This window comes from Leptinotarsa decemlineata, unplaced genomic scaffold, assembly GCF_025532065.1.
Source record: "Leptinotarsa decemlineata unplaced genomic scaffold, Ldec_3_MD MMD2_tig00026282_RagTag_RagTag, whole genome shotgun sequence".
NCBI classification, from domain to species: Eukaryota; Metazoa; Arthropoda; class Insecta; order Coleoptera; family Chrysomelidae; genus Leptinotarsa; species Leptinotarsa decemlineata.
Window position 1 is genome coordinate 7,000,648 of NW_027412668.1, and position 17,467 is coordinate 7,018,114.

The window sequence follows — 17,467 nt, forward strand, 5'->3', positions numbered from 1 at the left end:
CACGCATAAAAACCTGTAAGCCACGGTCAAAAAACTCGGAAAATTGCTTTCATGCAGTCATCTCCAGCCGTAAAAGTTCATATTCTTTGATCAATTAGGTGAAAATCACTTGACACACTAACATGCAGACTTCATGATCAGACATCAGATTATAGATCAATAGAAATGATAAGTCACAAAATAGGAATACTTCAAAGCATACTGTACTGCAGCTCATTCATTCTAGTAAATATTCGAACTGCCACAACCAGATTACTGAAAACTGAAACCTTTGGAGTGCATTTTCAATTGATAGAGAAACGAAATGAGATCCAATTCGGGAATCGAAGCGTGGTCTCTACAAAAAGGCATTCCTCCAGCGTTTGAGTACGACAATTAACAGAACCTCCTTTGATGTGCAATTTATTTAATCATTCAAACTTTGTGAAAAGCTCATCGAAGAAACAGAAGTTGCTATTAATTGCGACTCCTCTGTTACACAGTAAATCGGAAATGGGATGGTATGCATAATGGTCTCTTTTGATGTCCATCTAACCTGTTCATAACAGATGATACATTTTACGATTATGGTAACAATGTCAAGCGAGTAAAATGTGTGACTGATGATGAAATTGGATTTTCACTCTATTCGCAGAAATAATAATAATTTTCAATTGTGCAGGTAATTTTAGTTTCTGTACTCATTAGTAATTGTGGGTTTAGCGTTCATAATGAAACCAACAAAAAGAGACTTGGAAGATATACGTGCAATAAGTTGCTAGATGAAGACTATTTACATGATGTCATTCATTAATTTATTTATGTATTATAATACATCCAACAGACTCAGGCCCATCAGAAGGAGTATACATTAATAGACCAGGGAACTATTTCTAGAACAGTATACATTAATAGATCAGGGAACATTTCAAAAACCAGTTAAGAACTAATCTATGAAGACTATTTCTAAATTGACTTAGGGTAGAAATAAATAAATATATAGAGTGTTTATTGATACTTCAGCACATAGAGGTTACTGGACTGTAGATAAGTACGACCAACAGTTCACTACGCTAAACAAACAGTTTGAAGATTTGAAAATATTCCAACAGACTACTGAGTGGGATAACTTAGAACAGTTCTTAAAGATTGAGAATTTACGATTTTGTGGGTTTCCAGAGGCTGAAAATGAACAAATGAAGTCCTCAATTACTTGAATTTTCGCTGAAAATTTTCAACCAAGCAATGATAAAAATGTGTCACCAAGTCCCCAATTAAAACAGCAATACCCCTTATAGACCGTCCGGGAGTCGAGTGGAATGTTTGTCCAAGAAGGGTGTTATGATGAAAAATATCTCGAGATGTTCTCAACGAATTGCAAATGAACTCATACGAATAACTGAGAGATCAACTTTATTTGACCTTCATTACATAGGTACTGTGAAGATGAATATTACGCTAATGTAGTAGAGTGTGATTGATATATCTGATAATGCACTCATGCAAGCTGAATTACAAATTGATAAACAACAAAGTTTATGTACTCGAAGACATACTTGGGCATACTTGAAGACTGGCTATAAATCAAATCATCTAAAGGGACAATTCGTTAGGCCAGTCTCAACTGAAGGTTGAGGGACCGACACCTAAAAGAAAATAACTACTCCCCTGGCTTATATCACGAACGGCGTTGGATTATATCGGACAGGTGTCAGGGCAGGATTCTTCACTGGTGTTATTCCTTCATATGCTGTTGGCAATTATTGGAACACACTTGCAGACCGGTTTCGGGCTGTTTGGCCACTCGTCAGTGCAAGGTAGTGTCTATCAGAGCATCATTCCTTGAACTAGGCTGAAGCGGACAACAAAAAACAAGGTTTGTCATCTCCCCATCTGCCTGTGAACGAAGTAACCAACCGCATATCCGAAATTTGACCAATTCCTCGTTGATGATAGACACTACCATACGAGTGGCCAAACAGCCCGAAACCGGTCTGCAAGTGTGTTCCAATCATTGAAAATCCTGCACTGACACCTGTCGGATGTATTAGCCAGGGGAGTAGTTGTTTTCTGATAGGTGTCAGTAATAACCTACAGTATAGGAAGTTGAGACTGGCCTGAACGAATTGTTCCTTTAGATGATTTGCAAAATAAAGTGAATTTTCAGTTTTCTCAACAACATTCATCAATCAATTTCTACTTTATCCTATTCAAAGTGGTCCCCTTCAGATATATTCCACTTGTAGTATGGTACTTTTTGGTATGTCCTTGACCACTCACAGCGATTCTTATTTTATTTCTTCAATCGTTGCAAAACACCGCCTTCAAATGGGTCACTTCGATCTTGGGAACACGAAAAAGTTGCAGAGGGTCAAATCCGGTGAATACGGTGGCTGGAGCATGATGATGGTGTTGTATTTGGCCAAAAACTTGCGAAGAAGCAATGACGAGTGGGCAGGTGCATTATTGTGATGCGAAAGCCATGAGTTGTTTTTTCACAATCTTGGACGTTTTCTTCGTATTACTTCTCGCAAGCGGCGCATAACTTCAAGATAATACTCCTCATTGACGTACGATCATGTGGCGAGAACTCCTGATTCGATTACCCTGAACTCCGTCAGGGTAATCGAATAAAACAGTGAGCAAAATCTTGACATTCGATCAAACTTGGCGCGCTATTTGTCAACGTGGCTCTTCTAGGCTCTTCCATTGAAACGTTTGGACAAATCTGGATCGCCGTTGATGTCAGCTCCTAAGCGACGCTCATACGATGGTTTTTCTTAAGCTTCATGCCCAAGTTTTCCGAAAAAACTGCATGGCATGAGCCAACCGATATGCCGATATCCACATCAACTTCTCTGATAGTTATTCGATAATTCTCCATAACAATTTTCCAGACTTTTCCAATATTTTCATTGGTTGTTGATGTGCTGGAGCGTCTAGAACGTCTAATACATAATCTACGTTATAGTTTGTTTGAAGATGGTTGACAATGTTTCGTTAGCGATGATCTCTCTCTTTTTTCGAAAAATAGACCTTGTGTTTTTTCATTGTCTCGTACAACTTGCAGTAGTGTTAGATGTTGGAACTGGTTCTCAGTCTAGCTGTTCTTTTATTTTCCATCTGGATTCTTCTTCATTAACATCAGCAATGAAGAACGAAGAGCTCATAACGGCCTACGTAGAGATAACACCATCATGATCCTACATGCAGATAAGGGAAACGCTACTGTTGTGATGGATACTGATCTCTACGAACAGAAGATCGTAGAGGTGCTTCAGAAACGAAAATACACGAAAATCGTACGGGACCCTACTGCATCAATTGAAAGGAAGTTGTACCAGACTTTGACAAAATACCAACTCTTTCAGAAAAAGAGAGATCACCGCCAGTCATCACTCGAAGACGATTGAACGTCGTGAAGTAACTTGGCTTGAAATCTTTCAACTTTCATTTCTTGTTGATAGTTTATAATTTTCAGCTTGTGTTGATAGATCTGATAGATCAATTGTTAATTTTTGCTTGTATTCTATTTTATTGTAATTTCAGTTTCTTTGCTTGATATAATTGTTATTTTTCAGCAGATATTTTTAATTTTTCATATGTAGATATTACGGTTTAGTGTTATGAATTTTTCGAAAATTCGATAAGATGAATATGATGACAGTCTGAATAAAAATTTTCGAGACTACTGATCAGTTTTCGACACGAACAACTGATATATAAGCACGATCAATTCTAGATTCCATAAGCCGTTGTGGGAAAATGTCCATATAGAGAGCCAATCAAATTCCATCATCATGTATTCCCTCTGTTTGAGAAGGTGCCGCCAGCATCATAAGTAAATTAATATTCAGATTGATCAGATCACTGTAATCTCATTGGTTTCGGATTATGCTAATATCTTCATTGAATCATAACCAAATCACTTTGCCTAGTCTCTCAACGTATATGTAGAGTTTCCAGATTATTCGCCCAAACAATTGTTCAGTTGATTTCAAATATGATCACTATCTTTACATACTCAAGAAATACCGAACAGGTTTCATACGGTTTTCACCAATAGTTGAAGTGATTCAAGAGGAGTAAGGTTTATGTGAATAATTCATCAATGGTTATAACGATGCTTTTGTGAAATATCGAGCCAGTGGTGTTACACTGCAAGTTCTCGTAGAAAACGTTGCCTTATTCCTTTCAGAAATAGCAACACAATCCATCTCTGCAACCCATTCGAATAGTACTCGGCGTTTTTCTCTGCAGCATAATTGTTCACGAAGGTGATTGCTTTTTTGTTTGACAAACATTTCTGTCCTCTGAGGGAAAGTTTTGGATGAGAGAACAAAAAGAAGTCGATTGGGGCTAGGTCTGGTGAGTACGGCGGGTGGTCAAGCAGTTCAAACCGTAATTCGTGAATTTTGGCCATGACAACCGCTGATGTGTGCGACAATACGTTGTCTTGGTGAAACAGGATATTCTTTTTTCGCAAATGTGGCCATTTTTCCGCGAGCTCTGCCTTCAGCTTGTCAAGTAATGATGCGTAGTATGATTCTGTAATCCAAAAAACTGTTGCCATCCCTTTCTCAGTCCCTCCCACAGTCTTCCTCCACAGTCCATTGCGCCTAAACTGGGCCAACAGAGCGTTAGAATTGTTTATTGGAATACGTTTTTGTTCTAACGTGAGCAAACGCGACACCTAACGCGCTGACAACTTTCTCATGATCAAATGTTGATTTAATACGTGACAAACACGTTCTTTTGACATGTTGATGACCTCTACTATCTCTCTCACTTTAATTCTGCGGTCGTCTAGCACCATTCGGTGAACTTTGGCGATGGCGTCGGTAGTTGCAATTTTTGGACGTCCCGACCATTCATCGTCTCCCAAGTTTTTACTGTCACGTTCAAATTTAGCAGCCCAAATTTTCACTGTGATAAATGATGGTCCAGCGTCCTCATACACAAAATCTAACTCATCTTTGATTTGAGTTTCGAGAACAAATATTTAATGACAGCTCGATACTCGATTTTGTCCATTTTCATAAAACACTCGCATCAAGTTACTCAAACTACTGTTACATAACAAATATGCCTTCAAAATGGCTGAAACTTCGGTGAATATTTGTCAACAGATGAACAACGAAAATCATCAGCTTTTATTTACAAGTGCTGCTTTTTTCATGTTGAGGTCGAAAACTTTTCAAACCTCCCTCGTAATTCCAGGTATTTCTACTCAGATTATTAATCTATCTAGCCTTTTTCATAACTAAATAGCAAAGCAACATATGTTTTATTTGATGAATGAAATAATCTATGCAGAAAATATCTCAAAATATTTCTTAAATGAATTTGTGGCTGTATATTCGCTCATCGATTAACTTTCATATTTATTTCAGTTCAATTTCGTTGGGAAACTTTTGGGTCCCAAAGGCAACTCACTGAAGCGACTGCAGGAAGACACAATGTGTAAAATGGCCGTTCTTGGGAGAGGATCAATGAAGGACAGACATAAGGTAAGCTATTGATATGATACTAATGACCTATCTGATGCTCAACCCTAAGAGATATATGAAATACATGAAATTTGTATTGAATGACAATATTTAAAAGAAAGATTTTTGTAACGGGGTACCGCGCAGAACTGATGTCAACACAAATATGAAGGTCATCATTTTTTTTATTCAGGTTTCAGTCCGCATTAAACACATAGGGTTATTAGCGGCAGTACATTTGAGATACAGTTCATATCAATATATGTACATTAAATTGAATCAAATACATGGATTCGTTTGACAAAATTTTCATTACATTATTCCACTCGCTATTTCGAATGGTGGTTACGTCTCCGGTTCTTTTCTGTTGGTGTTGTTGACATGTGAATAGGTGTTCCACTGTTAGATCCATGTCGCAATTTTCACATATACTTCGAGCTTCTTTTTTAAGTAAATATTGGTGAGTGAGACGGGTTTTGATACAAATCCGAGATTCCAGCGTATACAGCCCTCAGAAAAAAAAGAAAATTATATTAATGTAATTCGGGCAACTGTTCCTCATTAGCACGGTGTAGTCAAATGCAAAGATAGGCAACGCTAGGTTTCAAGGAAGAACACAATGTGCACTGTATACACACAAATGCACACAGTGGCACATACAGTATCGTCATTCAAGTCAGCGACATTGGGAATATTTTTCATCATTAGACTTACATGAAATTGTTAGTCCTCAGCTCGCACAAGTTTCTCAACTTCTAAGAGTTATCGTTTGTATTAGGGCGACAGCTGATTAACAGAAAAACAGATTTAAACAAGGAGCTCAAGATCAAGTTTGCGAAAGCTATAGCAAGTGATCGACTATATTTTTATAAAAATTGAAGCAAGGGTTCGTATCTGATGTTTTATTATGAAAAGTTCACATGATTCATATTTTTTTTATTTCTAGTGGAATATTTGAATATTTCAATTTTCAATGAACAATTTCATTATATTTCTATTATATTTATATAGTTATTATGGGGCCCTAATCGTGGAATAATTCCTCATAATAATTGTGACTGTGCTAGTGCACAAAGAAGTATTTTAGGCTGTTCGATATTAGAAAACTACTACCGAACTGGCTTTCATTAAATTCTCCCCTGACCTGCACATTCCATTCCATACATTAGAGTGAGGTTAAAGCCTCTATCACCTGTTTCATATTCACTAGACATTTTTTAAACAACAATTCTTCAACGTTTCACTATGTAGGCTTCCCAGGTTTTCTGCTATTTTCATCTTACTTTTTTCAGCTGACCTAGTCGATATATTCTGTCCGAGCCATTAATTCGATCACGATGGCAATTGTCCCCAGAACAACCCCTTTCAATCAACCCGTCAACGTCAGCAGCTCCCCTGTATTCGATAAACGCGCCATATTCATTTACGCTACAATGGATCGAGCCCGATGGAGCAAATCGAATCGAAACTCCGACGAAAACAATTGCTATTCTGCGAAGGTATCGAACGCTTACTTGTGCGAGAATAACCCACAAAGGAGAGACTTAATTGACACAAATAGCACCTCGTATATCTTTTCCTCTTCAATAATGGGGTATGAACCCCTGTCGAATTTGGAATGACGACCCATACACGAAAAGTTGGTCTGTCATTTTGCTGGTTTGATTTATTGGAGAACATGTTCCGAAGACTGTCGATTATGTCGAAGAAAATTGCCAGTCGGTGATATACGACCTTTAGATACGAGGGGCATACAACATTTTCAACTGAATTCAAATATATATAATAAGTGAAAAAGAGTTGATTTTATGTAAATTCACTTGCAAACGATTGCAAAAGTCAATTTTCCAATTACTTCAAATGATGGCCCCTTCAATTCTTGAGGTTAAGTTACGCCAGAACACAAAGACAAAGCAACATTAGACAGCCGTAGGTCTCTTCAATGGTGCCAGGCGGAACCACGAATGGCATTACTGGGCTCAACTGATCAAGTATCAATAGATTAACGAGGCTACACAACTCGGTCCGTTGCGTTCACATCCTAATGCTAGATTGACTGAAAAGTGCTTAGGCTCACGCACAGATGGCGCTACTGGTATTAAATCCAAATGATTTTTAGTAAAACTCAACCTTCAGAAGACTTGTGTACAAATTTTACAGCTGTCGGGCAATTATTTAGTGGGATAGATCATTTTGATTCAAGAAACTTTTGTTTGTCTGAAAAAAATGGATAAAAAAGAATGTTGTGTGTTAGGCATTGCTTTTTGGCAATGTATTTCAATTTATTTGAATGATGAAAATCAATAATTTCATTTGTACTCCGATCCACCAATGGAATGAGATGATTCAAAAGTCACCATTTTAGTACTGCTTGATCAAAGTAAAGCTTTCGATTTAGTCAATTTCAATTTACTCATCAGCAAGCTCAAGTTCATAGAATTCGATGAAATTTCTCTTAAATGGATGACCAACTATCTCACAGGCCGATCACAGAGGGTTAAACTGGATGATTACTCATGGTCATCCCTAAAAGAAACAATCTCAGGTATACCGCAGGGAAGTATTTTAGGACCCTTGATGTTTTCAGTGTTTATTTTTGATTACCCCACTCTCTTATCACATTGTCAAGTACTCTATACGCAGATGATATACAGTCGCATGTGTGTAGGGAAAATGATGAATCTGTTGGAATCTATGGAAATAAACAGGTCAAAGAAAAATCTCAATTCTATTGTCCTCAACGAACATCTTGATTTAAATAATAGTCCTCTCCTGAACCTATAATCCAGATCCCAAAACCTACATTATATTGAAAGCTTTGTTATGTTCATGGATTTTCCAGGTATATGAAACGCAGGTACCGGGTATCAGGTATATCAGGTATATCAAATCATTTATGATAGAATAAGCAACATAGGTATAAATTACTCAGATTTAAATGTAATCAGTTAGTTTTGCAAATGGTGTAATAGCTGAAACCGGTCAACAATAAAGAAATATAGTGGAAAATAGACAAAAGTGTGTTTTTAGTGTATCCTCAGTGAACATGAATTTCCACAAAATAAACAAGTCGTCAATCGAAGAAAGGACAAACTGTATAGATAAAAGTGTTTTTGAAAAATCCAGTGTTCATATAGAAGTATTTGTTTGAAAAGTATTTTTCTTTCGTGTAACTCAATTTTTATATGAAGGTAGTTGTTTCGAAAGATTTTTTTTTCCAGTTCGTGTCTGAAAGTTACATTTCTGTATGATCTACAAATCTTTGTATAGAGTTACCTATTTGAAATTGATTGCTTCCTTTCTTTTCTTTGGAAGATTCCACACATATTTCTGTCTGAAAATGATGTAAATCTTGATTTGCTCCGAGACATATGAAGATATATCTTGAAACTGAGGGTGGTTTTATGAAAACGCAAAGTTGAATAATGTTTTACTATAAGTGTTTCAAATCCAAGGCATCAAATTCATATGGAATCCACCAAAACAAATGCCGTGTGAATAACATCATTTATGTCCAGAACCAGAAATATTTGCAAGCAATTCTTTCGAATTATGTCAAGTCTATGCAAATATGCTTTCACGGCTGGTTGGTTGTTTTGGTTAGTTTTCAGGTTTTGCCGTGGTCTTCTTCTTGACGTATCAATAACAGTTGATACGTCAAGAGTACATCGACCACGCCAATGAAGATGACCGCCGCAGTTGCAGTTGAAACGTTTGGAGATTGTAACCAAAGACCACCACGGCAAAACCCGAAAACCAATCAAAACATAAGCTATCGCTACCTATAAAACCAACGCTAATTTGCAACATACCCTAGCTTGCTATGGATCATAATTGTTGTATATTCCAATCGCAATTGCACTATTATATGTTTCGAACGTTTCTCGAATAAGGATTACAAATTATAATGCGTTTTCACCTATTGTATCACATCAAAGCCATAAATATAATCATATTGTCCATTATGTAATATGAAAAGTTGGAATTATGTAGGCTCTCTTGTGCAGATAAATCTCAATTTGGACGTTTATTGTGAAATATGCAAAGGACATAATCATTTGTGAATTCGATGTGTACAATCAGTAAATATATTGGAACGAGAGAATTTTTTCCTAAATGGAACCACCTGTTTGACCTCGTTTGAAATTGATACTGGTTAAAATTTATATAAATGAGTATGTTGTATATATAAGCTACATACCAAAGAATAACGGAATTTTGATTTGAATGGAGTTTCGGAAAACAAACTCTATTACTACAATGAACCTTTTTCCTGAAGTACGAAAAATCACTCACTAGCAGCGCTAGTAGTTCAGTAGGGACAAACACTGCCTAATCCTCATATAAACATATGGTAAAGTACAATTGGAAAAGAATGTTTTTAACAGAAGAAGATGTTCCTGGAGCAAAACTAAAATTTGCAACTGTAAAGGATAACAATGTTGTAACATTAAAACGTTGGCTTGCAAGCCGTAATTTAAAAGTAACTGGAGTAAAAGTGAATTAATAGATAGGTTAGTATACAGATTCTAGTAAAAGAGTAGCGGTAGATTCAAACTGTTATAAAGTAGGTATGCAGTTGGTTACGTCGTTCACAGGCAGGTGGGGCGACGACAAACCTGATGTTTCTTGTATGCTTCAGCTTAGTTCGAGGAATGATACTCTGACGGAATTCGATTTTCAATTATCGGAAATCATCGACTTTATGTTGATGATATATACTACCTTGCACTGATGATTGAAGAATCCTGCACTGACACCTGTCGGATATAATCCAACTCCCTTCATGGTATTAGCCAGGGGAGTAGTTGTTTTCTGGTAGGTGTCAGTCCATTAACCTACTGTGTAGGGAGTTGAGACTGACCTGAATGAATTGTTCTTAGATAATTTGAAAGTTGTTCCATTATAATTCAAATCATAAAAACTTCAAGGCATACTCAATCATGAATTTCACTAGTTCGGACTTCCATTGTCTACTATATAAAATGATTTGAAATCCCTGAAACAACTATAAAAGAAGAATTGAAAATGAATAGCTGAAAATAACAATTATAATAACCAAAATAAACCTGAAATGAAATAATAGTGAAGTAAAATACAAGTGAAAATAGAACAATTGAATACATAAAAATGAAGAAATGAAAAAATAAAATAAAAATAAAATAAAAAGTGGAGAGATTCCAAGTCACGTTAGTTCACGACGTTTCGATTGTTAGTATCTACAATCTTCTTCAGGTGATGACTGGACTGATTCCTCCGAGAGATGACTATTTATAGGTCGTTCGAGTACTTTCACTTATCCCCGCTTTCCATTTTCCGCTTCACTGGTTCCGTGGGAGATGACCGTTTTGGCGGGAGTTGGCTATTGTTCGCTTGATGATGGGTTTCCATATGTTGCGTATTTCTACGCTGGCTTGGCTGAATACGTTGTTGGACAACATGTATGCGGCTTCCTTGAATTTTCTCCTAAATGTTCCTCTCTGTGCAAGATCTCAGCTTGGGACCACTCGATGTTGTGTTGATGGTTCCAAACAAGGTCTGCTATTCCTGATTTGCTGGTTTCCCTTCGCTGTGTGTGTTTCTTGTGCTCGGCAATGCGAACATTCAATGGCCTCTTAGTTTCACCAATATAGGATTTTCCGCACTCACAGGGTATCCGGTAAATGCAATTCTTGCGTTTGGTGGCCTGGTTTTCGTGAGGCTGCTACGGATAGTGTTACCGGATCTGAAGCAGGTTCTGATGTTGTACTTGGAACCAATTCTTCTTATCCTCTCCGATAATCCTCTGATGTAGGGAAGTGCAAGCACTGGTTGTGACGGCTTCTCTTCCTTGCGAGGCTCCTGCTGTCTTGTAGCCAAAGTCTTTTCTACCATCGCTCTGGAGTAGCCATTCTGTTGAAGATCATTTTTAATGATGTCTTGTTCCTTCTCAAGACCTTCCTTCATATTACAGAGCCCAAAAGCACGGTCTAATAGACTCTATTAGACCGAGATCAGTCCAGTCATCACCCGAAGACGATTGTAGATACTAACAATCGAAATGTCGTGAACTAACGTGACTTGGAATCTCTCCACTTTTTATTTTCTTTTTTCATTTCTTCATTTTTATTTATTCAATTGTTCTATTTTCACTTGTATTTTATTTCACTATTATTTCATTTCAGGTTTATTTTAGTTATTATAATTGTTATCTTCAGCTATTCATTTTCAATTCTCCTTTTTTAGTTGTTTCAGGGATTTCAAATTATTTTATATAGTAGACAATGGAAGTCCGAACTAGTGAAATTCATCATGAAACATTGTCAATCACCTTCAAACATACTCAATCATACTACTTCAGCAGTAATATCTCTCAATCGTGTATTCAGATTTCTAATGACTCAAGTATTTTTCTGGAAACATCCATATTGTTTTTTTTTAGTGGAAAACTTCAGTTATGTTGGATGTTAATTTTCCAATATGGGTGAATAAATAATTTTCAACGCTCTCGTTTACCTGACTGTTAGTATTATCATTTGTATTTTCTCTTCTACTATCAGTTGTACTGGAGATTTTGTTAGGTTATTTCTCTGGGAAAAATGTTTTGTTGGTATTTTTAAATAAAAGTTGATTTTCACGCTTCGGTGAAGTTCTGACCATTTTATTTATCAGAGTTTCAGGTTAATTTTTATTGGTTTCTGGTGGAATGAGTAACTATTAATATATCTTCCTGAATTTGTAGGTTTGATATATGTGCTAGTAAGCGCACGTTAAAAAGTAAGATCTCGTTAATCCTCAGCTCCTTAGCTGGAGAGTCGAAACTCTCCAGGGTTGTCTTTTGTAGGATGGCGATGACAAGTTAACGGAGAAACAGGATAGATTTCAACAAAATCAAACCGATGTACCAATCGGCTATCAATGAATTATCATATCTACGAACTAATCCCGCATTAAAAAAGTTATTATTATTTCCTCATTACACCTTATTTATAACCTTAAATTACAGTTTACCTACTATAAAATAATTGGCTCAATTAGTGTGCTTTCAATTTATACAAGAATAATTGAGAAAATAATGGGAACTCAGATTAGAGATTTCTTGACTTGTAAGCACTTATTACTTCGAAAATAATCGGGTTATAGACAAGGTGTTAGATGCTAATGATGAAAATAAAATGACCATTCAAATTTTACCCGACAATTCGAAGACATTTTTGACATATTCAAATTAATTTCCTGTTGATTTTAGTCACCCAACTTTATGTCAGTGAATTCATTCTCATATAATAAAACAGAGTTGGTGAGTCTGAAAGATAAACAATCAATTAGCGAGCAATTAGTTTCAGGTATCCCTCAGGAGAGCATTTCAGGGCCACTTTTGTTTACCCTTGATATTCCAAATGTTGGTAATGTTTGAAAATATTGGAATCATACCTTCCATATTCACGATATGACTAACATAAACACGTGATTCAATTATCAACATACTTGTAGTTGAGTCAGGAAAGAATATTGCAATATTACATAGTTATGACTGGACTCATGTTGCTATGCTGAGATTAATTCTTCGGATACTGCATTGCACAATTCAGAATAACGTCTATGCTTTTTCTTCATTTGGAGAATATTCTTTCCTTCTGACGATCGATATGATATTTGAGGACCATGAACCAACATATTTATCTCCGATATACCTAACATTATATGAGCTACGATACCTTTGTAGACTAATAAGAAAACCATATTAATTAGTATCAATCAAGAAGTATTTACTATACTTCTATCGAATGTATCGTCTAAGTGACTCATTTTTTTGCAGGAAGAAGAGCTGAGAGCCAGTGGCGATCCCAAATTCCAACATCTCAGTGAGGAACTTCACGTGGAAATCAGTGCTTTTGCCACACCAGCAGAAGCCCACGCCAGAATTGCATATGCTTTGGCGGAAGTGAGAAGATTTTTAGTACCGGTGAGCAATATCTTCACAATTTTTCTGAGTATAGCGTTAGTTAGACGATGCAGCCCAGCACAAACGTTCTGGGCTGAATTTTCTGATGCAAAGTCTTTTGACTTTTCACCTCACACATGAGAGGTTTACAAAAGGAAAACGTTTAATACAGAAAATAGCAGCCAATAACGGTTTCTCGGGGGGTTTAGGTGATATAATAAGGAAGAAAGAGTTTAGGGTAAGAATGAACGAAATCTCGACTTTGGAAAACGACGATAACCAAGATAAATATATCTCAGTTCCATACCACCAATACACAAAAAACCTGGAAAGATTTTCAAGGAACTAGGTATGAAGCTGCTTTTTAAAACAAGTCATACACTACAGAGCCTTTTAGGAAATTCAAAAGACAGAGTCGAGAATTCGGAAAAGTCTGGAATTTGTAAGTATATATAGTTTAGCAACTTCGGAAGAGGAATGAAATACTCTGAAAGAATTCCGATTTTCAATTGTGGAATATTATTGACTTTAGGTTGATGATGGTCACTATCTTGCACTGATGAGTGGCTAATAAGCCCGAAACCGGTCTGTAACTGTGCCCGTTCCAGAATTGAAGGTCGACTCTTTCAGTTGTATTGCCAATTGCATATGCAGGAAATTTTCTGTGAAGATTCCTGCACTGACGCCTGTCGGATATAATCCAACGCCCTTCGTGGTATTAGCCAGGGAAGTAGTTGTTTTCTGATAGGCGTCAGTCCATTAAACCTACTGTGTAGGTATATCGAGACTGGCTTGAACGTTTGAAGTTCATTTGCTTTAGATTTGTTTACTGTCAGTCTTCAAGCATATCCCACTGACTAATAAGAAACATAGTTTAATGTTCCTCTTGAAGATGATCACTTGATGTTGATCACTTGGTGATCGAAACACGTGTCCAGGTGTTAAAATAACGGTTTGGTGTTGGGAAAAAACTCCAGTAATATTCAAGATATATTGGACGATTCAACTTTGCGTACTTTCATTTTTGAAAAATGTTTTCGTATATCAATATATCAGATTTTACATGATTGGATTTGTTCTTGACGGCTATAATACTGATATGGAACTACAGCGACTGAGAGAAATCGTGAATGTATAAGTTACGCCTTATTCGACTATTCATTTGAGGAACATATGTATTTGAAAATGTGATATATTGTCCTTAATTTGAAGGAAATCACTACAACAAAAATGATACACGAAGTGTCTAACACAAACCTTTATTTTCAACTTACTCTAAAACACAAAAACAATTTGAAATATAAAAAATAACCTCGAATCCGTACAAGTACGCTGCCTTGTACAGTGTGTCATAGAAGTATAAGAACATATGTCACAGAAAACAATAAAGAAAATTGCAGATACCCGCCAAACAAATAGGTTTTTCAGTTTTCCCTGTAAAATCGATCATTCACTTGTACAATCACTTCTAGATATTAACTTCCATGAGGTAGTTATTTTGGCAGAGGAAAATAATGTGTTTGTGGTAGATATTGATGGCTTTGGCACCTGTTGACAAATAAGTTTATTGACTACTCAAAAATAACGCATCATACGACAAAAACTATGTTAATTAAAGACCCTAATGTTACATCAAATCATTTTCATGCATGCATCAATTAGATGTGATATTATGTCTGTTTTCAATAATGAAAAAAATCAGTGTATTGAAGTGTTTCATAATTTCCAGAAGTATTACACAGCAACTGAAACTTCCATTGTTGAAAAAGTTTTTCAAATGAGCCTATCAATTGTATTTTCACATCAGAAACTGGATGTGGAAACTGTTATTATATATTATTATATAACAAATTCCAGAAAACAAAGTCATACAGAACAGTATTTTATATGATTAACATGCATATTGTTTGAATAATATTAAAAGGATGCTTTTCATTTCAAAAAGTTTCTGATTTCTGATGATTTTGAAAGCAAAAGTTTGAAATTTGATCAGCAAAATCGTAGCTAATTATTAGAAAGATCAAAGATAACCTCTTTTACGTATTCTTTGATGCGACTAAGTGGTTTTGATCACCTCAAGATCTATCAATTTGACTCGAATTTTTTGCTGGAGTGATAAAAATATATATTCACATTTCCATAATAAATGATAAACCGCTCAGTACATACTCATTTTCTCAGAACTTAATCTTCAAGAGAACTTCTTGTGTGTAATGTAAAATAATATTTACCTTTTGAAAAATCAATAAAAATTTTTCCCAGTTTTCATTCACACAGTATCAAGACAAATTGTAATGAACAAAAGATAAACAATTATAATGAATTATGATTTTGAAGTGAGTTTCTATTGAAAATGAGGTCGAATCATTTCTTTGCAATTATTTTTGTCATCACTTCTAAACCACTAAAAGTTGATGAATCTGTCTCGCGGCCATTGAGTAAGTTCATCATCGATTAGTTGCCAAGACCAAACTGATACTTTTGCGGGAAAATTCTACTGGCTTCATAATTTTCAATAAATGAATTTTATTGTCAGTGACTTGTAGTTCACCAAAAAATTAATAGGCGCAACCATCCCATTGAATATAACTTCAGATGTGAAAAGACAATTACAATTATTTTTTTTCACCAGTAAAATCACGTCCCAAAGTATGACGCGCTGGAATCCACGAACTTTCATAATTGCAGGTCTGTGACCGTGGGCCGAAAGCAATTTACAGAAGTCTGAACCCTTTGAATGCCGAATTGTTCGTTTAAATGATCTGGCCTTTGAAAATGCCTCGATTCAAAAGTATATACAATAGCCAAGATGAAAAACATCAATTAATCTTATTTCCTAAAAGAGCCAGAGTGAAAGCAAATGAATTTCAGTCTAGGCTTATGATGGCGGGACTATGCGGTTAGGCATTGCGTGAAATGTGTTTTTAGGTGACTGACAGATTCCATTGTAACAGAAATTATTTAGTCCTAATGAACGTTGAAGTTCGAAAATGAAGGGTTTCCTTCATCAAATTGTTGTACTATTGAAATCACCTTTGAACTTCGTTCAATGAATGACAATTCAATACAGCTGGAATTTAAACCTTTTCCGTTTGAACTGGCTTTTATTTTCTTCACTGTCTTCCATTTCGAAATCATTCAATTTCTAAACATTTCTTTCTCATACTTCCCTAACTAACACATGGGTGAAAATTATTAGTATCAAGTAACCTGTTCAAACCCGCTTACCTTATAGTTACGCCAAGAAAAAATATCCAACCCAATGTTCTTTTGTTCTATAGGCATCTTACTATCGATTAGGAATAATGATAATGTTCATTCACTCAATATAAATAAAAGAATTTGAAAAACAATCACAATTTAAATTTTTGGGCAGTAGGTTGATTTTGAATATGCCATTATGAAAAAAAGTTTTAACGATGATGAGTGGTCGTTCGATATGGAATTTGAATATTTGCCCTTATTGTTGTTTCGAGACTCCAGCAGGTTCAATTTATCTTCACTACTTTCTGTATGGAGTACTTGATATACCTAATTGTTCTCCAAAAGGTGGCATGTATAGATGGAATTGGTCGTCTTTCGCATGTTAGTCTGTAGATACCTGATCTGTTATTCTTGTTTATGTGTGACTTGTCACAGCACAATCCCGAACAGAGAACACTAGAGTCGATAAAACAGAATATCCATAAAAATATCACATCGACAGAAGCAGACAACACAAGCAATGACACAGCTAACGCTATTCCCAATTCCCAACTACGGTTGATTTTACTTGAGGATTCAACTAAGAAATTTCATACCATAGTGAAAAACACCATCCAACAAGCTACTTCTCATATCAAACATCAAACCTGAACATAGATACGAATACATTATGTCCAATCCAGAAACTCCACAACTATATTCATTTATTGAACTTCATAAACAACAACATCCCTTTAGACCAGTGATGTCGTTTTTGACAGCATCATCGTATAAAATTTCCAAATTCCTGCAAGTAGCTGTCGATAGATATCTCTCGATTGATTTCACTATCAACGCTGGTATTCCCCAGGGATCCATCCATGTTATCGCC

General features: G+C 35.9%; 1 protein-coding gene across 1 annotated transcript in view; it reads left to right on the forward strand.

The window, feature by feature from the left end:
* The window catches only part of LOC111506736 (uncharacterized), a 465,508-nt gene that overhangs the window by 341,907 nt on the left and 106,134 nt on the right, over positions 1–17,467 (forward strand). Inside the window, exons 4-5 of the mRNA XM_074179732.1 lie at positions 5,373–5,489; positions 13,267–13,413. Coding sequence (XP_074035833.1) covers positions 5,373–5,489; positions 13,267–13,413 — 264 coding nt within the window. The remainder of the gene's footprint in view (positions 1–5,372; positions 5,490–13,266; positions 13,414–17,467) is intronic.